At 29.0% G+C, this 27,882-nt stretch overlaps 1 protein-coding gene across 2 annotated transcripts in view; it reads left to right on the forward strand.

Moving 5' to 3' along the window:
- Positions 1 to 5,014: 5,014 nt before the first annotated feature.
- Positions 5,015 to 27,882, forward strand: part of cfd (complement factor D (adipsin)) — a 36,615-nt gene continuing 13,747 nt past the window's right edge. Inside the window, exons 1-4 of one of the 2 annotated variants that reach the window (XM_031829411.1) lie at positions 5,015 to 5,174; positions 5,499 to 5,655; positions 5,982 to 6,123; positions 6,413 to 6,673. In XM_031829411.1, coding sequence (XP_031685271.1) covers positions 5,549 to 5,655; positions 5,982 to 6,123; positions 6,413 to 6,673 — 510 coding nt within the window. In that variant the 5' untranslated portion in view covers positions 5,015 to 5,174; positions 5,499 to 5,548. Of the gene's footprint in view, positions 5,179 to 5,498; positions 5,656 to 5,981; positions 6,124 to 6,412; positions 6,674 to 27,882 lie in introns of both variants that reach the window. The other variant, XM_031829412.1, reaches the window with a different exon arrangement.

The raw sequence follows: 27,882 nt of genomic DNA on the forward strand, positions 1-27,882 counted from the left end.
ATGCAGATTAAAAACAGCAAACTCAGCCAACCTAATGTCACAGATTAAAAACAGATGAATAGGACCATTTCTTAAGGAGGTTCTCTGACTGTTTTCTATACTTTCTGGCAGTAAACTCATAACTCAATATGGTCTTATTCCACCAATGAACTGCACTTTGATGTTGCAACAGATGACTGGCATGGCTAACAACATACACTTTAGCCTGGTAATAGGTTATAGACACATTTAGAGACTGCATGCAATAAACATAGGGAATTCACCATGAACCAAACTATCCCATGCTAGATGTACCACCTATTTCACCATGAACCAAACTACCCCATGCTAGATGTACCACCTATTTCACCATGAACCAAACTACCCCATGCTAGATGTACCATCTTTTCACCATGAACCAAACTACCCCATGCTAGATTTACCACCTTTTCACCATGAACCAAACTACCCCATGCTAGATTTACCACCTTTTCACTATGAACCAAACTACCCCATGCTAGATGTACCATCTTTTCACCATGAACCAAACTACCCCATGCTAGATATACCACCTTTTCACCATGAACCAAACTACCCCATGCTAGATTTACCACCTTATCAACATGAACCAAACTACCCCATGCTAGATGTACCACCTTTTCACCATGAACCAAACTACCCCATGCTAGATGTACCACCTTATCAACATGAACCAAACTACCCCATGCTAGATGTACCATCTTTTCACCATGAACCAAACTACCCCATGCTAGATTTACCACCTTTTCACCATGAACCAAACTACCCCATGCTAGATTTACCACCTTTTCACTATGAACCAAACTACCCCATGCTAGATGTACCATCTTTTCACCATGAACCAAACTACCCCATGCTAGATATACCACCTTTTCACCATGAACCAAACTACCCCATGCTAGATTTACCACCTTATCAACATGAACCAAACTACCCCATGCTAGATGTACCACCTTTTCACCATGAACCAAACTACCCCATGCTAGATGTACCACCTTATCAACATGAACCAAACTACCCCATGCTAGATGTACCACCATTTCACCATGAACCAAACTACCCCATGCTAGATGTACCACATTTTCACCATGAACCAAACTACCCCATGCTAGATGTACCACCTTTACACCATGAACCAAACTACCCCATGCTAGATGTACCACCTTATCAACATGAACCAAACTACCCCATGCTAGATTTACCACCTTATCAACATTAACCAAACTACCCCATGCTAGATTTACCACCTTTTCCAAAAATGCAGAGTTGAAGTGACTTACGAGTAAAAATTACATGGTTATATACAGGGAGTACCAGGTAATGACATGGTTATATACAGGGAGTACCAGTACTGAGTGGAGGTGCAGGGGTACCAGGTAATAACATGGTTATATACAGGGAGTACCAGTACTGAGTGGAGGTGCAGGGGTACCAGGTAATAACATGGTTATATACAGGGAGTACCAGTACTGAGTGGAGGTGCAGGGGTACCAGGTAATGACATGGTTATATACAGGGAGTACCAGTACTGAGTGGAGGTGCAGGGGTACCAGGTAATGACATGGTTATATACAGGGAGTACCAGTACTGAGTGGAGGTGCAGGGGTACCAGGTAATGACATGGTTATATACAGGGAGTACCAGTACTGAGTGGAGGTGCAGGGGTACCAGGTAATAACATGGTTATATATATTTTTTTATTTTATTTTTTTATTTCACCTTTATTTAACCAGGTAGGCAAGTTGAGAACAAGTTCTCATTTACAATTGCGACCTGGCCAAGATAAAGCAAAGCAGTTCGACAGATACAACGACACAGAGTTACACATGGAGTAAAACAGACATACAGTCAATAATACAGTATAAACAAGTCTATATACAATGTGAGCAAATGAGGTGAGAAGGGAGGTAAAGGCAAAAAAGGCCATGGTGGCAAAGTAAATACAATACAATATAGCAAGTAAAACACTGGAATGGTAGTTTTGCAATGGAAGAATGTGCAAAGTAGAAATAAAAATAATGGGGTGCAAAGGAGCAAAAAAAAATAAAAATGAAATACAGTTGGGAAAGAGGTAGTTGTTTGGGCTAAATTATAGGTGGGCTATGTACAGGTGCAGTAATCTGTGAGCTGCTCTGACAGTTGGTGCTTAAAGGGGGCGATAAGTGTTTCAGGGAGTACCAGGTAATAACATGGTTATATACAGGGAGTACCAGGTAATAACATGGCTCTATACAGGGAGTACCAGGTAATAACATGTGAGGGAGATAAGTGTTTCAGGGAGTACCAGGTAATGACATGGTTATATACAGGGAGTACCAGGTAATAACATAGTTATATACAAGGAGTACCAGGTAATAACATGGTTATATACAAGGAGTACCAGGTAATAACATGGTTATATACAGGGAGTACCAGGTAATAACATAGTTATATACAAGGAGTACCAGGTAATAACATGGTTATATACAAGGAGTACCAGGTAATAACATGGTTATATACAGGGAGTACCAGGTAATTACATGGTTATATACAGGGAGTACCAGGTAATAACATGGTTATATACAGGGAGTACCAGGTAATTACATGGTTATATACAGGGAGTACCAGGTAATAACATGGTTATATACAGGGAGTACCAGGTAATCACATGGCTATATACAGGGAGTACCAGGTAATAACATGACTATATACAGAGAGTACCAGGTAATAACATGGTTATATACAGGGAGTACAAGGTAATAACATGGCTATATACAGGGAGTACCAGGTAATAACATGACTATATACAGGGAGTACCAGGTAATAACATGGTTATATACAGGGAGTACCAGGTAATAACATGGTTATATACAGAGAGAACCAGTACTGAGTGGAGGTGCAGGGGTACCAGGTAATTGAGGTTAGGGGTAAAGTGAGTGCAAAAAGGGTCAATGTAGGTAGTCCAGGTAGCCATTTGATACTGGGAGTAGAAGATGTTCAGGCTTAAGGCTTGGGGTAGAAGATGTTCAGTATTAAGGCTTGGGAGTAGAAGATGTTCAGGCTTAAGGCTTGGGAGTAGAAGATGTTCAGGCTTAAGGCTTGGGAGTAGAAGATGTTCAGGCTTAAGGCTTGGGAGTAGAAGATGTTCAGTCTTAAGGCCTGGGAGTAGAAGATGTTCAGGCTTAAGGCCTGGGAGTAGAAGATGTTCAGTCTTAAGGCCTGGGAGTAGAATATGTTCAGGCTTAAGGCCTGGGAGTAGAAGATGTTCAGTCTTAAGGCTTGAGAGTAGAAGATGTTCAGTCTTAAGGCTTGGGGTAGAAGATGTTCAGTCTTAAGGCTTGGGGTAGAAAATGTTCAGTCTTAAGGCTTGGGAGTAGAATATGTTCAGTCTTAAGGCTTGGGGTAGAAGATGTTCAGTGTTAAGGCTTTGGAGTAGAAGATGTTCAGTCTTAAGGCTTGTGGTAGAAGATGTTCAGTCTTAAGACTTGGGGTAGAAAATATTCAGTCTTAAGGCTTGGGAGTAGAAGATGTTCAGTCTTAAGGCCTGGGAGTAGAAGATGTTCAGTCTTAAGGCCTGGGAGTAGAAGATGTTCAGTCTTAAGGCCTGGGAGTAGAAGATGTCCAGTCTTAAGGCTTGGGAGTAGAAGATCTTCAGTCTTAAGGCTTGGGGTAGAAGATGTTCAGTCTTAAGGCTTGGGAGTAGAAGATGTTCAGTCTTAAGGCTTGGGAGTAGAAGATGTTCTGTCTTAAGGCCTGGGAGTAGAAGATGTTCAGTCTTAAGGCCTGGGAGCAGAAGATGTTCAGTCTTTAGGCTTGGGGGGGTAGAAGATGTTCAGTCTTAAGGCCTGGGAGTAGAAGATGTTCAGTCTTAAGGCCTGGGAGTAGAAGATGTTCCGTCTTAAGGCCTCTGGGAGTAGAAGATGTTCCGTCTTAAGCCTTGGGAGTAGAAGATGTTCAGTCTTAACGCTTGGGGGTAGAAGATGTTCCGTCTTTTAAGGCTTGGGGTAGAAGATGTTCAGTCTTAAGGCTTGGGGGGGTAGAAGATGTTCAGTCTTAAGGCTTGGGGTAGAAGATGTTTAGTCTTAAGGCTTGGGGTAGAAAATGTTCAGTCTTAAGGCTTGGGAGTAGAAGATGTTCAGTCTTAAGGCTTGAGAGTAGAAGATGTTCAGTCTTAAGGCTTGGGGTAGAAGATGTTCAGTCTTAAGGCTTGGGAGTAGAAGATGTTCAGTCTTAAGTCTTGGGGTAGAAGATGTTCAGTCTTAAGGCTTGGGGTAGAAGATGTTCAGTCTTAAGGCTTGGGGTAGAAGATGTTCAGTCTAAGGCTTGGGAGTAGAAGATGTTCAGTCTTGCGGCTTGGGAGTAGAAGATGTTCAGTCTTAAGGCCTGGGAGTCGAAGATGTTCAGTCTTAAGGCCTCTGTGAGTAGAAGATGTTCAGTCTTAAGGCTTGGGGTAGCAGATGTTCAGTCTTAAGGCTTGGGGGTAGAAGATGTTCAGTCTTAAGGCCTGGGAGTAGAAGATGTTCAGTCTTAAGGCTTGGGGGTAGAAGATGTTCAGTCTTAAGGCTTGGGTTAGAAGATGTTCAGTCTTAAGGCTTGGGAGTAGAAGATGTTCAGGTTCCTGTTGGTTCATGACTTGGTGCATCGGTACCGCTTGCCATGCGGAAGCAGAGAGACTTTTAGAGGATCTGAGGACCCATGCCAAATCTTTTCAGTCTCCTGAGGGGGAAGAGGCATTGCCTTAGCTCTTCACGTAGCTCTTCACAACTGTATGAGAATGTGTTGAGCATGTTTAGCACTTAGTGATGTGGACACCGAGGAACATGAAGATCTTGACCTGCTCCAATATGTAGATGAGGGTGTGCTCGGCTCTCTGTTTCCTGTTGTCCACGATCAGCTCCATTGTTTTGCTGACGATGAGGGAGAGGTTGTTGTCCTGGCACCACACTGACAATCTCCCTCCCTGTTTTTCCTGTTGGAGTTGTGGGAATGTTAGAGGCATGTCCTCCCCTCGCCTCTCTGCGCCAACTTGGCTGATTTATATATTTCCTCCCTTTCTGCGTTCAGAATAATACTGTGTGTTCTCTGCTCTGAGAGACACTGTAACCAGACAGACTGACACAATGGGCTGTGAGAGACGGCTGTTCCTGACTGCTGCTCTGCTGGCTGTCTTTTATGCAGTAAGTTTATTCTTCTACAATACTGGCTTTTCTCAATTAGAAATGATTACCTACACCGCTTGCTTTCAGGTGTTTATTGGCATGACATTTCCAAAGCCAAACAAACAAAATCTGTGTGCAAGCTCTTTTGAATTTATTTGAATGAATTGTTCGCCTATGAATTACCATTATACTTTTTAGATGAACCCTTAGGCCCATTTCTGTTCTGATGTTCTATGGACAGAATAGCCTGCTCCTAAAACGCTATCAGATCAAAGATATCTATGCACCTATTGACATGTTTAGATCCACATTTATGATTCTCTATCTGCGGCGTATGTTCAGGTGATGCTATCACCGGTGGACGAGAGGCGGAGGCCCACTCCCGTCCGTACATGGCCTCACTGCAGGTCGCCGACGGCGGCAGGATGAAACATGAGTGCGGAGGGTTTCTGGTGGCCGATCAGTGGGTGATGAGCGCCGCACACTGCTTTCTCTCTGGGTGAGTTCTCCTGTAGTGTAGGTTCTCATGTTTCTACCGTAGCGCTATTATAGGAACATTTTACAGTAATACTGTATATGCACAATTACAGTAAATGGACAATTGGAAAGTAAAATGATGCTCAGATTGTCCCATCAAACTGATGTATAAATTATATTAACTACATTTTGCAGCACATTATTAATTTGGCGACGTATTTAACATGTTTGTGAAGATGTTGATGATGATGATGAAATGATTCACTGCTCAGAGCAGCATGTGTTGTCGTCATCGTCATTATGTTGTTGTAACTGATCTTTGTTTGTGCTGTTTGTTTTGATTGACAGGTCAGAAGGGAGGAAGGTGGTCCTAGGAGCTCACTCTCTGAGCGAACCGGAGGATTCTAAACAAACCTTTGACATTGTTCAAGTGTTCAGTCACCCTGATTTCAGCATCTCTAACTATGATAATGACATTGCTTTGGTCAAGGTAAGTCACACACCAGTCTTGTCTCTCTCTCTCTCTCCTATGTGTCAGTCCCCTTTAACTGCCAGGTCAATTCAACCCAAGTTCAACAGTTTATGTATATGGTTTGAAGACACCCTTATGGTTTGCCTCCATTTTGGCATCCTATTACGGTCATTGTGCACTACCTTTGACCACTTTGACTCCTTTTTTGGTCAGAAGTAGTGCACTATGTAGGAAGTAGGGTGCCAGTTGGGACATACTCTACACATTCTCTTGCCTCTGAGCAAGGAATCTACTCTGTGATTGGCAGCTGGACCGGCCAATCATTCCAAGTGATGCAGTAAAGTCCCTGAAGTTCCAGCGGGACGATGGGGCTGACCCCGTCACGGAACAGGAGGTCAACACGGCGGGGTGGGGGTCACTGAACAACCTGGGGTCACGTCCTGACAAGCTACAGGAACTGGTCATCGCTGTGATGAACCGTGTTCGATGCGGCCGCAGTGACTACTATGGCAGGAAGTTCACCAAAAACATGCTGTGTGCGGCCAGCAAACAGAGTGACACCTGTGATGTAAGTCTACCACAAAATAATCTGTAAAATAATGTAGACTATAAAAAAATAAGTCCACCAGATCTTCAATATTGTCCACATCCTCCATTTAAATTAATATGTCTACATCCTCCATTTAAATTAATATGTCTACATCCTCCATTTAAATTAATATGTCAAATCAAATCAAATGTACTTATATAGCCCTTCTTACATTAGCTGATATCTCAAAGTGCTCTACAGAAACCCAGCCTAAAACCCCAAACAGCATGCAATACAGGTGTAGAAGCACGGTGGCTAGGAAAACTCCCTAGAAATGCCAAAACCCTTGGAAGAAACCTAGAGAGGAACCAGGCTCTGAGGGGTGGCCAGTCCTCTTCTGGCTACGCGGGGTGGAGATTATAACAGAACATGGCCAAAATGTTCAACTGTTCATAAATGACCAGCAGGGTCAAATAATAGTAATCACAGTGAATAGGTCAGGGTTCCATATGCGCAGGCAGAACAGTTGAAACTGGAGCAGCAGCACGGCCAGGTGAACTGGGACAACAAGGAGTCATCATGCCAGGTAGTCCTGAGGCATGGTCCAAGGGCTCAGGTCCCGAGAGAGAGAGAGAGAGAGAGAGAGAGAGAGAGAGAGAGAGAGAGAGAGAGAGAGAGAGAGAGAGAGAGAGAGAGAGGAGAGAGAGAGAAGAGAGGAGAGAGAAGAGAAGAGAGAGAGAGAGAGAGAGAGAGAGAGAGAGAGAGAGATAGAAGAGAGAGAGGAGAGTGAGAGACGGAGAGAGAGAGAGAGAGAGAGAGGAGAGAGAGAGGAGAGATAGAGAGAGAGAGAGAGAGAGAGAGAGAATATACTTCAAACAGGACACTGGAGAAATACTCCAGGTATTCTCCAGAAACCCAGCCTAAAACCCCAAACAGCAAGCAATGCATGTGTAAAAGCACGGTGCTAGGAAAAAACTCCCTAGAAAGGCCAAAACCTAGGAAGAGTAAAACCTAGAGAGGAACCAGGCATGTGGGGTGGCCAGTCCTCTTCTGGCTGGTGCGGGTGGAGATTATAACAGAACCTGGCCAAGATGTTCAAATGTTCATAAATGACCAGCATGGTCCAATAATAATAAGGCAGAACAGTTGAAACTGGAGCAGCAGCACGGCCAGTTGGACTGGGGACAGCAAGGAGTCATCATGTCAGGTAGTACTGAGGCATGGTCCTAGGGCTCAGGTCCTCCGAGAGAGAGAAAGAAAGAAAGAGAGAAGGAGAGAATTTGAGAACGCACACTTAAATTCACACAGGACACCGAATAGGACAGGAGAAGTACTCCAGATATAACAAACTGACCCTAGCCCCCCGACACAAACTACTGCAGCATAAATACTGGAGGCTGAGACAGGATGTCTACATGTGAACTTCACAATAATATGTCTAAATCTACCATTTACATTAATATGTCTACATCTATTTACATTAACATGTCTACATCTATTTACATTAATATGTCTACATCTATTTACATTAACATGTCTACATCTATTTACATTAACATGTCTACATCTATTTACATTAATATGTCTACATCTATTTACATTAATATGTCTACATCTATTTACATTAACATGTCTACATCTATTTACATTAACATGTCTACATCTATTTACATTAACATGTCTACATCTATTTACATTAACATGTTTACATCTATTTACATTAATATGTCTACATCTATTTACATTAACATGTCTACATCTATTTACATTAACATGTCTACATCTATGTACATTAATATGTCTACATCTATTTACATTAACATGTCTACATCTATTTACATTAACATGTCTACATCTATTTACATTAATATGTCTACATCTTCTATGTACATTAATATGTCTACATCTATTTACATTAATATGTCTACATCTATTTACATTAACATGTCTACATCTTCTATTTACATTAACATGTCTACATCTATTTACATTAACATGTCTACATCTATTTACATTAATATGTCTACATCTTCTATGTACATTAATATGTCTACATCTATTTACATTAATATGTCTACATCTATTTACATTAACATGTCTACATCTATTACATTAACATGTCTACATCTATTTACATTAACATGTCTACATCTATTTACATTAACATGTCTACATCTATTTACATTAATATGTCTACATCTATTTACATTAACTGTCTACATCTATTACATTAACATGAATATGTCTACATCTATTTACATTAATATGTCTACATCTTCTATTTACATTAACATGAATATGTCTACATCTATGTACATTAACATGTCTACATCTATGTACATTAACATGTCTACATCTATGTACATTAATATGTCTACATCTATTTACATTAACATGTCTACATCTATTTACATTAACATGAATATGTCTACATCTATTTACATTAACATGTCTACATCTATTTACATTAACATGAATATGTCTACATCTATTTACATTAACATGTCTACATCTATTTACATTAACATGAATATGTCTACAGCTATGTACATTAACATGTCTACATCTATGTACATTAACATGTCTACATCTATGTACATTAATATGTCTACATCTATTTACATTAATATGTCTACATCTATTTACATTAACATGTCTACATCTATTTACATTAACATGTCTACATCTATTTACATTAATATGTCTACATCTATTTACATTAATATGTCTACATCTATTTACATTAACATGTCTACATCTATTTACATTAACATGTCTACATCTATTTACATTAATATGTCTACATCTATTTACATTAACATGTCTACATCTATTTACATTAACATGTCTACATCTATTTACATTAATATGTCTACATCTATTTACATTAACATGTCTACATCTATTTACATTAACATGTCTACATCTATTTACATTAACATGTCTACATCTATTTACATTAACATGTCTACATCTATTTATATTAATATGTCTACATCTATTTACATTAACATGTCTACATCTATTTACATTAACATGTCTACATCTTCTATTTACAATTAATATGTCTACATCTTCTATGTACATTAACATGTCTACATCTATGTACATTAACATGTCTACATCTATTTACATTAATATGTCTACATCTATTTACATTAATATGTCTACATCTATTTACATTAACATGAATATGTCTACATCTATGTACATTAACATGTCTACATCTTCTATGTACATTAATATGTCTACATCTTCTATGTACATTAATATGTCTACATCTTCTATGTACATTAACATGTCTACATCTTCTATGTACATTAATATGTCTACATCTTCTATGTACATTAACATGTCTACATCTTCTATGTACATTAATATGTCTACATCTTCTATGTACATTAATATGTCTACATCTTCTATGTACATTAATATGTCTACATCTATTTACATTAACATGGCTACATCTTCTATGTACATTAATATGTCTACATCTATGTACATTAACATGTCTACATCTATGTACATTAACATGTCTACATCTATTTACATTAACATGTCTACATCTATTTACATTAACATGTCTACATCTATGTACATTAACATGTCTACATCTATTTACATTAACATGTCTACATCTATTTACATTAATATGTCTACATCTATGTACATTAATATGTCTACATCTTCTATGTACATTAATATGTCTACATCTTCTATGTACATAATATGTCTACATCTATTTACATTAATATGTCTACATCTATTTACATTAATATGTCTACATCTATTTACATTAATATGTCTACATCTTCTATGTACATTAATATGTCTACATCTATTTACATTAATATGTCTACATCTTCTATGTACATTAACATGTCTACATCTTCTATGTACATTAATATGTCTACATCTTCTATGTACATTAACATGTCTACATCTTCTATGTACATTAATATGTCTACATCTTCTATGTACATTAATATGTCTACATCTTCTATGTACATTAATATGTCTACATCTATTTACAATTAACATGGCTACATCTTCTATGTACATTAATATGTCTACATCTATGTACATTAACATGTCTACATCTATGTACATTAACATGTCTACATCTATTTACATTAACATGTCTACATCTATTTACATTAATATGTCTACATCTATTTACATTAATATGTCTACATCTATTTACATTAATATGTCTAACATCTTCTATGTACATTAATATGTCTACATCTATTTACATTAATATGTCTACATCTATTTACATTAATATGTCTACATCTATTTACATTAATATGTTCTACATCTATTACATTAACATGAATATGTCTACATCTATTTACATTAATATGTCTACATCTATTTACATTAACATGAATATGTCTACATCTATTACATTAATATGTCTACATCTATTTACAATTAATATGTCTACATCTATTTACATTAATATGTCTACATCTATTTACATTAATATGTCTACATCTATGTACATTAATATGTCTACATCTATTTACATTAATATGTCTACAATCTATGTACATTAATATGTCCTACATCTATTTACATTAATATGTCTACATCTATTTACATTAATATGTCTACATCTATTTACATTAACATGAATATGTCTACATCTATTTACATTAATATGTCTACATCTATTTACATTAACATGAATATGTCTACATCTATTTACATTAATATGTCTACATCTATTTACAATTAATATGTCTACATCTATTTACATTAACATGAATATGTCTCATCTATTTACATTAATATGTCTACATCTATTTACATTAATATGTCTACATCTATTTACATTAATATGTCTACATCTATTTACATTAACATGTCTACATCTATTTACATTAATATGTCTACATCTATTTACATTAACATGTCTACATCTATTTACATTAATATGTCTACATCTATTTACATTAATATGAATATGTCTACATCTATTTACATTACATGTCTACATCTATTTACATTAACATGTCTACATCTATTTACATTAATATGAATATGTCTACATCTATTTACATTAATATGAATATGTCTACATCTATTTACATTAATATGTCTACATCTATTTACAATTAATATGTCTACATCTATTTACATTATATGAATATGTCTACATCTATTTACATTAACATGTCTACATCTATTTACATTAATATGTCTACATCTATTTACATTAACATGTCTACATCTATTTACATTAACATGTCTACATCTATTTACATTAACATGAATATGTCTACATCTATTTACATTAACATGTCTACACTTTACATTAACATGTCTACATCGATTACATTAACATGTCTACATCTATTTACATTAACATGTCTACATCTATTACATTAATATGTCTACATCTATTTACATTAACATGTTCTACATCTATTTACATTAACATGTCTACATCTATTTACATTAACATGTCTACATCTATGTACATTAATATGTCTACATCTATTTACATTAATATGTCTACATCTATTTACATTAATATGTCTACATCTATTTACATTAATATGATATGTCTACATCTATTTACATAACATGTCTACATCTATGTACATTAATATGTCTACATCTATTTACATTAACATGTCTACATCTATTTACATTAACATGTCTACAATCTATTTACATTAACATGAATATGTCTACATCTATTTACATTAACATGTCTACATCTATTTACATTAACATGTCTACATCTATTTACTAACATGTCTAATCCTATTACATTAACATGTCTACATCTATTTACATTAATATGTCTACATCTATTTACATTAACATGTCTACATCTATTTACATTAACATGTCTACATCTATTTACATTAACATGTCTACAATCTATTTACATTAACATGTCTACATCTATTTACATTACATGTCTACATCTATTACATTAACATGTCTACATCTATTTACATAACATGTCTACATCTATTTACATTAATATGTCTACATCTATTTACATTAACATGTCTACATCTATTTACATTAATATGTCTACATCTATTTACATTAATTGTCTACAGTCTTCTATTTACATTAATATGTCTACATCTATTTACATTAACATGTCTACATCTATTTACATTAACATGTCTACATCTATTTACATTAATATGTCTACATCTATTTACATTAACATGTCTACATCTATTTACATTAACATGTCTACATCTATTTACATTAACATGTCTACATCTATTTACATTAATATGTCTACATCTAGTTTACATTAATATGTCTACATCTATTTACATTAATATGTCTACATCTATTACATAATATGTCTACATCTATTTACAGTTACACATGTCTACATCTATTTACATTAACATGTCTACATCTATTTACATTAACATGTCTACATCTATTTACATTAACATGTCTACATCTATTTACATTAACATGAATATGTCTACATCTATTTACATTAACATGTCTACATCTATTTACATTAATATGTCTACATCTATTTACATTAATATGTCTACATCTATTTACATTAATATGTCTACATCTATTTACATTAATATGTCTACATCTTCTATGTACATTAATATGTCTAACATCTATTTACATTAATATGTCTACATCTATTTACATTAATATGTCTACATCTATGTACATTAATATGTCTACATCTATTTACATTAATATGTCTACATCTATGTACATTAATATGTCTACATCTATTTACATTAATATGTCTACATCTATTTACATTAATATGTCTACATCTATTTACATTAACATGAATATGTCTACATCTATTTACATTAATATGTCTACATCTATTTACATTAACATGAATATGTCTACATCTATTTACATTAATATGTCTACATCTATTTACATTAACATGTCTACATCTATTTACATTAATATGTCTACATCTATTTACATTAACATGAATATGTCTACATCTATTTACATTAATATGTCTACATCTATTTACATTAACATGTCTACATCTATTTACATTAATATGTCTACATCTATTTACATTAATATGTCTACATCTATTTACATTAATATGTCTACATCTATTTACATTAATATGTCTACATCTATTTACATTAATATGTCTACATCTATTTACATTAACATGTCTACATCTATTTACATTAATATGTCTACATCTATTTACATTAACATGTCTACATCTATTTACATTAATATGTCTACATCTATTTACATTAACATGTCTACATCTATTTACATTAACATGTCTACATCTATTTACATTAATATGTCTACATCTATTTACATTAATATGTCTACATCTATTTACATTAATATGTCTACATCTATTTACATTAATATGTCTACATCTATTTACATTAATATGTCTACATCTATTTACATTAACATGTCTACATCTATTTACATTAATATGTCTACATCTATTTACATTAATATGTCTACATCTTCTATGTACATTAATATGTCTACATCTATTTACATTAACATGTCTACATCTATTTACATTAATATGTCTACATCTATTTACATTAATATGTCTACATCTATTTACATTAATATGTCTACATCTATTTACATTAATATGTCTACATCTATTTACATTAATATGTCTACATCTATTTACATTAATATGTCTACATCTATTTACATTAACATGAATATGTCTACATCTATTTACATTAATATGTCTACAATCTATTTACATGAACATGTCTACATCTATTTACATTAATATGTCTACATCTATTTACATTAATATGTCTACATCTATTTACATTAACATGTCTACATCTATTTACATTAATATGTCTACATCTATTTACATTAACATGTCTACATCTATTTACATTAATATGTCTACATCTATTTACATTAATATGTCTACATCTATTTACATTAATATGTCTACATCTATTTACATTAATATGTCTACATCTATTTACATTAATATGTCTACATCTTCTATTTACATTAATATGTCTACATCTTCTATGTACATTAATATGTCTACATCTATTTACATTAATATGTCTACATCTATTTACATTAACATGTCTACATCTATTTACATTAACATGTCTACATCTATTTACATTAATATGTCTACATCTATTTACATTAACATGTCTACATCTATTTACATTAACATGAATATGTCTACATCTATTTACATTAATATGTCTACATCTATTTACATTAATATGTCTACATCTATTTACATTAACATGTCTACTTCTATTTACATTAACATGTCTACTTCTATTTACATTAACATGAATATGTCTACATCTATTTACATTAATATGTCTACATCTATTTACATTAATATGTCTACATCTATTTACATTAACATGTCTACATCTATTTACATTAACATGTCTACTTCTATTTACATTAACATGTCTACATCTATGTACATTAATATGTCTACATCTATTTACATTAACATGAATATGTCTACATCTATTTACATTAACATGAATATGTCTACATCTATTTACATTAACATGAATATGTCTACATCTATTTACATTAATATGTCTACATCTATTTACATTAATATGTCTACATCTATTTACATTAATATGTCTACATCTATTTACATTAATATGTCTACATCTATTTACATTAACATGTCTACATCTATTTACATTAACATGTCTACTTCTATTTACATTAACATGTCTACATCTATGTACATTAATATGTCTACATCTATTTACATTAACATGAATATGTCTACATCTATTTACATTAACATGAATATGTCTACATCTATTTACATTAACATGAATATGTCTACATCTATGTACATTAATATGTCTACATCTATTTACATTAACATGAATATGTCTACATCTATTTACATTAACATGAATATGTCTACATCTATTTACATTAATATGTCTACATCTATTTGCATTAACATGTCTACATCTATTTACATTAATATGTCTACATCTATTTACATTAACATGTCTACATCTATTTACATTAATATGTCTACATCTATTTACATTAACATGTCTACATCTATTTACATTAATATGTCTACATCTATTTACATTAATATGTCTACATCTATTTACATTAACATGTCTACATCTATGTACATTAATATGTCTACATCTATTTACATTAATATGTCTACATCTATTTACATTAATATGTCTACATCTATTTACATTAATATGTCTACATCTTCTATGTACATTAATATGTCTACATCTTCTATGTACATTAACATGTCTACATCTATGTACATTAATATGTCTACATCTATTTACATTAACATGTCTACATCTATTTACATTAATATGTCTACATCTATTTACATTAACATGTCTACATCTATTTACATTAATATGTCTACATCTATTTACATTAACATGAATATGTCTACATCTATTTACATTAACATGTCTACATCTATTTACATTAATATGTCTACATCTATTTACATTAACATGTCTACATCTATTTACATTAACATGTCTACATCTATTTACATTAATATGTCTACATCTATTTACATTAACATGTCTACATCTATTTACATTAACATGTCTACATCTATTTACATTAATATGTCTACATCTATTTACATTAATATGTCTACATCTATTTACATTAATATGTCTACATCTATTTACATTAATATGTCTACATCTATTTACATTAATATGTCTACATCTATTTACATTAACATGAATATGTCTACATCTATTTACATTAATATGTCTACATCTATTTACATTAACATGAATATGTCTACATCTATTTACATTAATATGTCTACATCTATTTACATTAATATGTCTACATCTATTTACATTAACATGAATATGTCTACATCTATTTACATTAATATGTCTACATCTATTTACATTAATATGTCTACATCTATTTACATTAATATGTCTACATCTATTTACATTAACATGTCTACATCTATTTACATTAATATGTCTACATCTATTTACATTAACATGTCTACATCTATTTACATTAATATGTCTACATCTATTTACATTAATATGAATATGTCTACATCTATTTACATTAACATGTCTACATCTATTTACATTAATATGTCTACATCTATTTACATTAACATGTCTACATCTATTTACATTAATATGAATATGTCTACATCTATTTACATTAATATGTCTACATCTATTTACATTAATATGTCTACATCTATTTACATTAATATGAATATGTCTACATCTATTTACATTAACATGTCTACATCTATTTACATTAATATGTCTACATCTATTTACATTAACATGTCTACATCTATTTACATTAACATGTCTACATCTATTTACATTAACATGAATATGTCTACATCTATTTACATTAACATGTCTACATCTATTTACATTAACATGTCTACATCTATTTACATTAACATGTCTACATCTATTTACATTAACATGTCTACATCTATTTACATTAACATGTCTACATCTATTTACATTAACATGTCTACATCTATTTACATTAACATGTCTACATCTATTTACATTAATATGTCTACATCTATTTACATTAATATGTCTACATCTTCTATTTACATTAATATGTCTACATCTATTTACATTAATATGTCTACATCTATTTACATTAACATGTCTACATCTATTTACATTAATATGTCTACATCTATTTACATTAATATGTCTACATCTATTTACATTAATATGTCTACATCTATTTACATTAATATGTCTACATCTATTTACATTAATATGTCTACATCTATTTACATTAATATGTCTACATCTATTTACATTAATATGTCTACATCTTCTATTTACATTAACATGTCTACATCTATTTACATTAATATGTCTACATCTATTTACATTAATATGTCTACATCTATTTACATTAACATGTCTACATCTATTTACATTAACATGTCTACATCTATTTACATTAATATGTCTACATCTATTTACATTAACATGTCTACATCTATTTACATTAACATGTCTACATCTATTTACATTAACATGTCTACATCTATTTACATTAACATGTCTACATCTATTTACATTAACATGTCTACATCTATTTACATTAACATGTCTACATCTATTTACATTAATATGTCTACATCTATTTACATTAATATGTCTACATCTATTTACATTAACATGTCTACATCTATTTACATTAATATGTCTACATCTATTTACATTAATATGTCTACATCTATTTACATTAATATGTCTACATCTTCTATTACATTAATATGTCTACATCTATTTACATTAATATGTCTACATCTATTTACATTAATATGTCTACATCTATTTACATTAATATGTCTACATCTATTTACATTAATATGTCTACATCTATGTACATTAATATGTCTACATCTATTTACATTAATATGTCTACATCTATTTACATTAATATGTCTACATCTATTTACATTAACATGTCTACATCTATTTACATTAATATGTCTACATCTATTTACATTAATATGTCTACATCTATTTACATTAATATGTCTACATCTATTTACATTAACATGTCTACATCTATTTACATTAATATGTCTACATCTATTTACATTAATATGTCTACATCTATTTACATTAATATGTCTACATCTATTTACATTAACATGTCTACATCTATTTACATTAATATGTCTACATCTATTTACATTAATATGTCTACATCTATTTACATTAATATGTCTACATCTATTTACATTAATATGTCTACATCTATTTACATTAATATGTCTACATCTATTTACATTAATATGTCTACATCTATTTACATTAATATGTCTACATCTATTTACATTAATATGTCTACATCTATTTACATTAATATGTCTACATCTATTTACATTAATATGTCTACATCTATTTACATTAACATGTCTACATCTATTTACATTAACATAATATGTCTACATCTATTTACATTAATATGTCTACATCTATTTACATTAATATGTCTACATCTATTTACATTAATATGTCTACATCTATTTACATTAACATGTCTACATCTATTTACATTAATATGTCTACATCTATTTACATTTAATATGTCTACATCTATTTACATTAATATGTCTACATCTATTTACATTAATATGTCTACATCTATTTACATTAATATGTCTACATCTATTTACATTAATATGTCTACATCTATTTACATTAATATGTCTACATCTATTTACATTAATATGTCTACATCTATTTACATTAATATGTTTACATCTATTTACATTAACATGTCTACATCTATTTACATTAATATGTCTACATCTATTTACATTAACATGTCTACATCTATTTACATTAATATGTCTACATCTATTTACATTAACATGTCTACATCTATTTACATTAACATGTCTACATCTATTTACATTAATATGTCTACATCTATTTACATTAATATGTCTACATCTATTTACATTAATATGTCTACATCTATTTACATTAATATGTCTACATCTATTTACATTAATATGTCTACATCTATTTACATTAATATGTCTACATCTATTTACATTAATATGTCTACATCTATTTACATTAATATGTCTACATCTATTTACATTAATATGTCTACATCTTCTATGTACATTAATATGTCTACATCTTCTATGTACATTAATATGTCTACATCTATTTACATTAATATGTCTACATCTATTTACATTAACATGTCTACATCTATTTACATTAACATGTCTACATCTATTTACATTAATATGTCTACATCTATTTACATTAACATGTCTACATCTATTTACATTAACATGAATATGTCTACATCTATTTACATTAATATGTCTACATCTATTTACATTAATATGTCTACATCTATTTACATTAACATGTCTACTTCTATTTACATTAACATGTCTACTTCTATTTACATTAACATGAATATGTCTACATCTATTTACATTAATATGTCTACATCTATTTACATTAATATGTCTACATCTATTTACATTAACATGTCTACATCTATTTACATTAACATGTCTACTTCTATTTACATTAACATGTCTACATCTATGTACATTAATATGTCTACATCTATTTACATTAACATGTCTACATCTATTTACATTAATATGTCTACATCTATTTACATTAACATGTCTACATCTATTTACATTAATATGTCTACATCTATTTACATTAACATGTCTACATCTATTTACATTAATATGTCTACATCTATTTACATTAACATGTCTACATCTATTTACATTAATATGTCTACATCTATTTACATTAACATGTCTACATCTATTTACATTAATATGTCTACATCTATTTACATTAACATGTCTACATCTATTTACATTAATATGTCTACATCTATTTACATTAATATGTCTACATCTATTTACATTAACATGTCTACATCTATTTACATTAATATGTCTACATCTATTTACATTAATATGTCTACATCTATTTACATTAATATGTCTACATCTATTTACATTAATATGTCTACATCTTCTATGTACATTAATATGTCTACATCTATTTACATTAACATGTCTACATCTATTTACATTAATATGTCTACATCTATTTACATTAACATGTCTACATCTATTTACATTAATATGTCTACATCTATTTACATTAACATGTCTACATCTATTTACATTAATATGTCTACATCTATTTACATTAACATGAATATGTCTACATCTATTTACATTAACATGTCTACATCTATTTACATTAATATGTCTACATCTATTTACATTAACATGTCTACATCTATTTACATTAACATGTCTACATCTATTTACATTAATATGTCTACATCTATTTACATTAACATGTCTACATCTATTTACATTAACATGTCTACATCTATTTACATTAATATGTCTACATCTATTTACATTAATATGTCTACATCTATGTACATTAATATGTCTACATCTATTTACATTAATATGTCTACATCTATTTACATTAATATGTCTACATCTATTTACATTAACATGAATATGTCTACATCTATTTACATTAATATGTCTACATCTATTTACATTAACATGAATATGTCTACATCTATTTACATTAATATGTCTACATCTATTTACATTAATATGTCTACATCTATTTACATTAACATGTCTACATCTATTTACATTAACATGTCTACTTCTATTTACATTAACATGTCTACATCTATGTACATTAATATGTCTACATCTATTTACATTAACATGTCTACATCTATTTACATTAATATGTCTACATCTATTTACATTAACATGTCTACATCTATTTACATTAATATGTCTACATCTATTTACATTAACATGTCTACATCTATTTACATTAATATGTCTACATCTATTTACATTAACATGTCTACATCTATTTACATTAATATGTCTACATCTATTTACATTAACATGTCTACATCTATTTACATTAATATGTCTACATCTATTTACATTAACATGTCTACATCTATTTACATTAATATGTCTACATCTATTTACATTAATATGTCTACATCTATTTACATTAACATGTCTACATCTATTTACATTAATATGTCTACATCTATTTACATTAATATGTCTACATCTATTTACATTAATATGTCTACATCTATTTACATTAATATGTCTACATCTTCTATGTACATTAATATGTCTACATCTTCTATGTACATTAACATGTCTACATCTATGTACATTAATATGTCTACATCTATTTACATTAACATGTCTACATCTATTTACATTAATATGTCTACATCTATTTACATTAACATGTCTACATCTATTTACATTAATATGTCTACATCTATTTACATTAACATGAATATGTCTACATCTATTTACATTAACATGTCTACATCTATTTACATTAATATGTCTACATCTATTTACATTAACATGTCTACATCTATTTACATTAACATGTCTACATCTATTTACATTAATATGTCTACATCTATTTACATTAACATGTCTACATCTATTTACATTAACATGTCTACATCTATTTACATTAATATGTCTACATCTATTTACATTAATATGTCTACATCTATGTACATTAATATGTCTACATCTATTTACATTAATATGTCTACATCTATTTACATTAATATGTCTACATCTATTTACATTAACATGAATATGTCTACATCTATTTACATTAATATGTCTACATCTATTTACATTAACATGAATATGTCTACATCTATTTACATTAATATGTCTACATCTATTTACATTAATATGTCTACATCTATTTACATTAACATGAATATGTCTACATCTATTTACATTAATATGTCTACATCTATTTACATTAATATGTCTACATCTATTTACATTAATATGTCTACATCTATTTACATTAACATGTCTACATCTATTTACATTAATATGTCTACATCTATTTACATTAACATGTCTACATCTATTTACATTAATATGTCTACATCTATTTACATTAATATGAATATGTCTACATCTATTTACATTAACATGTCTACATCTATTTACATTAATATGTCTACATCTATTTACATTAACATGTCTACATCTATTTACATTAATATGAATATGTCTACATCTATTTACATTAATATGTCTACATCTATTTACATTAATATGTCTACATCTATTTACATTAATATGAATATGTCTACATCTATTTACATTAACATGTCTACATCTATTTACATTAATATGTCTACATCTATTTACATTAATATGTCTACATCTATTTACATTAATATGAATATGTCTACATCTATTTACATTAACATGTCTACATCTATTTACATTAACATGTCTACATCTATTTACATTAACATGAATATGTCTACATCTATTTACATTAACATGTCTACATCTATTTACATTAACATGTCTACATCTATTTACATTAACATGTCTACATCTATTTACATTAACATGTCTACATCTATTTACATTAACATGTCTACATCTATTTACATTAACATGTCTACATCTATTTACATTAATATGTCTACATCTATTTACATTAATATGTCTACATCTTCTATTTACATTAATATGTCTACATCTATTTACATTAATATGTCTACATCTTCTATTTACATTAACATGTCTACATCTATTTACATTAATATGTCTACATCTATTTACATTAATATGTCTACATCTATTTACATTAATATGTCTACATCTATTTACATTAATATGTCTACATCTATTTACATTAATATGTCTACATCTTCTATTTACATTAATATGTCTACATCTATTTACATTAATATGTCTACATCTTCTATTTACATTAACATGTCTACATCTATTTACATTAATATGTCTACATCTATTTACATTAATATGTCTACATCTTCTATTTACATTAACATGTCTACATCTATTTACATTAACATGTCTACATCTATTTACATTAATATGTCTACATCTATTTACATTAACATGTCTACATCTATTTACATTAACATGTCTACATCTATTTACATTAACATGTCTACATCTATTTACATTAACATGTCTACATCTATTTACATTAACATGTCTACATCTATTTACATTAACATGTCTACATCTATTTACATTAATATGTCTACATCTATTTACATTAATATGTCTACATCTATTTACATTAACATGTCTACATCTATTTACATTAATATGTCTACATCTATTTACATTAATATGTCTACATCTATTTACATTAATATGTCTACATCTTCTATGTACATTAATATGTCTACATCTATTTACATTAATATGTCTACATCTATTTACATTAATATGTCTACATCTATGTACATTAATATGTCTACATCTATTTACATTAATATGTCTACATCTATGTACATTAATATGTCTACATCTATTTACATTAATATGTCTACATCTATTTACATTAATATGTCTACATCTATTTACATTAACATGAATATGTCTACATCTATTTACATTAATATGTCTACATCTATTTACATTAACATGAATATGTCTACATCTATTTACATTAATATGTCTACATCTATTTACATTAACATGTCTACATCTATTTACATTAATATGTCTACATCTATTTACATTAACATGAATATGTCTACATCTATTTACATTAATATGTCTACATCTATTTACATTAACATGTCTACATCTATTTACATTAATATGTCTACATCTATTTACATTAATATGTCTACATCTATTTACATTAATATGTCTACATCTATTTACATTAATATGTCTACATCTATTTACATTAATATGTTTACATCTATTTACATTAACATGTCTACATCTATTTACATTAATATGTCTACATCTATTTACATTAACATGTCTACATCTATTTACATTAATATGTCTACATCTATTTACATTAACATGTCTACATCTATTTACATTAACATGTCTACATCTATTTACATTAATATGTCTACATCTATTTACATTAATATGTCTACATCTATTTACATTAATATGTCTACATCTATTTACATTAATATGTCTACATCTATTACATTAATATGTCTACATCTATTTACATTAACATGTCTACATCTATTTACATTAATATGTCTACATCTATTTACATTAATATGTCTACATCTTCTATGTACATTAATATGTCTACATCTATTTACATTAACATGTCTACATCTATTTACATTAATATGTCTACATCTATTTACATTAATATGTCTACATCTATTTACATTAATATGTCTACATCTATTTACATTAATATGTCTACATCTATTTACATTAATATGTCTACATCTATTTACATTAATATGTCTACATCTATTTACATTAACATGAATATGTCTACATCTATTTACATTAACATGAATATGTCTACATCTATTTACATTAATATGTCTACATCTATTTACATTAATATGTCTACATCTATTTACATTAATATGTCTACATCTTCTATGTACATTAATATGTCTACATCTTCTATGTACATTAATATGTCTACATCTATTTACATTAATATGTCTACATCTATTTACATTAACATGTCTACATCTATTTACATTAACATGTCTACATCTATTTACATTAATATGTCTACATCTATTTACATTAACATGTCTACATCTATTTACATTAACATGAATATGTCTACATCTATTTACATTAATATGTCTACATCTATTTACATTAATATGTCTACATCTATTTACATTAACATGTCTACATCTATTTACATTAACATGTCTACATCTATTTACATTAATATGTCTACATCTATTTACATTAACATGTCTACATCTATTTACATTAATATGTCTACATCTATTTACATTAACATGTCTACATCTATTTACATTAACATGTCTACTTCTATTTACATTAACATGTCTACTTCTATTTACATTAACATGTCTACATCTATGTACATTAATATGTCTACATCTATTTACATTAACATGTCTACATCTATTTACATTAATATGTCTACATCTATTTACATTAACATGTCTACATCTATTTACATTAATATGTCTACATCTATTTACATTAACATGTCTACATCTATTTACATTAATATGTCTACATCTATTTACATTAACATGTCTACATCTATTTACATTAATATGTCTACATCTATTTACATTAACATGTCTACATCTATTTACATTAATATGTCTACATCTATTTACATTAACATGTCTACATCTATTTACATTAATATGTCTACATCTATTTACATTAATATGTCTACATCTATTTACATTAACATGTCTACATCTATGTACATTAATATGTCTACATCTATTTACATTAATATGTCTACATCTATTTACATTAATATGTCTACATCTATTTACATTAATATGTCTACATCTTCTATGTACATTAATATGTCTACATCTTCTATGTACATTAACATGTCTACATCTATGTACATTAATATGTCTACATCTATTTACATTAACATGTCTACATCTATTTACATTAATATGTCTACATCTATTTACATTAACATGTCTACATCTATTTACATTAATATGTCTACATCTATTTACATTAACATGAATATGTCTACATCTATTTACATTAACATGTCTACATCTATTTACATTAATATGTCTACATCTATTTACATTAACATGTCTACATCTATTTACATTAACATGTCTACATCTATTTACATTAATATGTCTACATCTATTTACATTAACATGTCTACATCTATGTACATTAACATGTCTACATCTATTTACATTAATATGTCTACATCTATTTACATTAATATGTCTACATCTATTTACATTAATATGTCTACATCTATTTACATTAATATGTCTACATCTATTTACATTAATATGTCTACATCTATTTACATTAATATGTCTACATCTTCTATGTACATAACATGGCTACATCTTCTATGTACATTAAACATGTCTACATCTATTTACATTAATATGTCTACATCTATGTACATTAACATGTCTACATCTATTTACATTAATATGTCTACATCTTCTATGTACATTAATATGTCTACATCTATTTACATTAATATGTCTACATCTATTTACATTAATATGTCTACATCTATTTACATTAATATGTCTACATCTATTTACATTAACATGAATATGTCTACATCTATTTACATTAACATGTCTACATCTATTTACATTAATATGTCTACATCTATTTACATTAATATGTCTACATCTATTTACATTAATATGTCTACATCTATTTACATTAACATGTCTACATCTATTTACATTAATATGTCTACATCTATTTACATTAATATGTCTACATCTTCTATTTACATGATATGTCTACATCTTCTATTTACATGAATATGTCTACATCTTCTATTTACATGAATATGTCTACATCTATTTACATTAATATGTCTACATCTATTTACATGAATATGTCTACATCTTCTATTTACATGAATATGTCTACATCTATTTACATTAATATGTCTACATCTATTTACATTAATATGTCTACATCTATTTACATGAATATGTCTACATCTATTTACATGAATATGTCTACATCTATTTACATTAATATGTCTACATCTATTTACATTAATATGTCTACATCTTCTATTTACATGAATATGTCTACATCTTCTATTTACATTAATATGTCTACATCTATTTACATTAATATGTCTACATCTTCTATTACATTAATATGTCTACATCTTCTATTTACATGAATATGTCTACATCTTCTATTTACATTAATATGTCTACATCTATTACATTAATATGTCTACATCTTCTATGTACATTAATATGTCTACATCTATTTACATAAATATGTCTACATTTTACATTAACATGAATATGTCTACATCTATTTATATTAATATGTCTACATCTATTTACATTAATATGTCTACATTTTACATTAACATGAATATGTCTACATCTATTTACATTAATATGTCTACATCTATTTATATTAATATGTCTACAATCTATTTACATTAACATGTCTACATCTATTTACATTAATATGTCTACATCTATTTACATTAATATGTCTACATCTATTTACATTAATATGTCTACATCTATTTACATTAATATGTCTACATCTATTTACATTAATATGTCTACATCTATTTACATTAACATGTCTACATCTATTTACATTACATGTCTACATCTATTTACATTAATATGTCTACATCTTTAATAATATGTCTACATCTATTTTCATTAACATGTCTACATCTATTTACATTAATATGTCTACATCTATGTACATTAACATGTCTACATCTATTTACATTAATATGTCTACATCTATTTAACATTAATATGTCTACATCTGATTTACATTAATATGTCTACATCTATTACATTAATTATGTCTACATCTATTTACATTAATATGTCTACATCTATTTACATTAACATGTCTACATCTATTTACATTAATATGTCTACATCTATTTACATTAATATGTCTACATCTATTACATTAATATGTCTACATCTATTTACATTAACATGTCTACATCTATTTACATTAACATGTCTACAATCTATTTACATTAATATGTCTACATCTATTTACATTAACATGAATACGTCTACATCTATTTACATTAACATGTCTACATCTATTTACATTAACATGTCTACAT

This window comes from Oncorhynchus kisutch, linkage group LG7 (assembly GCF_002021735.2).
Source record: "Oncorhynchus kisutch isolate 150728-3 linkage group LG7, Okis_V2, whole genome shotgun sequence".
Classification (NCBI taxonomy): domain Eukaryota; kingdom Metazoa; phylum Chordata; class Actinopteri; order Salmoniformes; family Salmonidae; genus Oncorhynchus; species Oncorhynchus kisutch.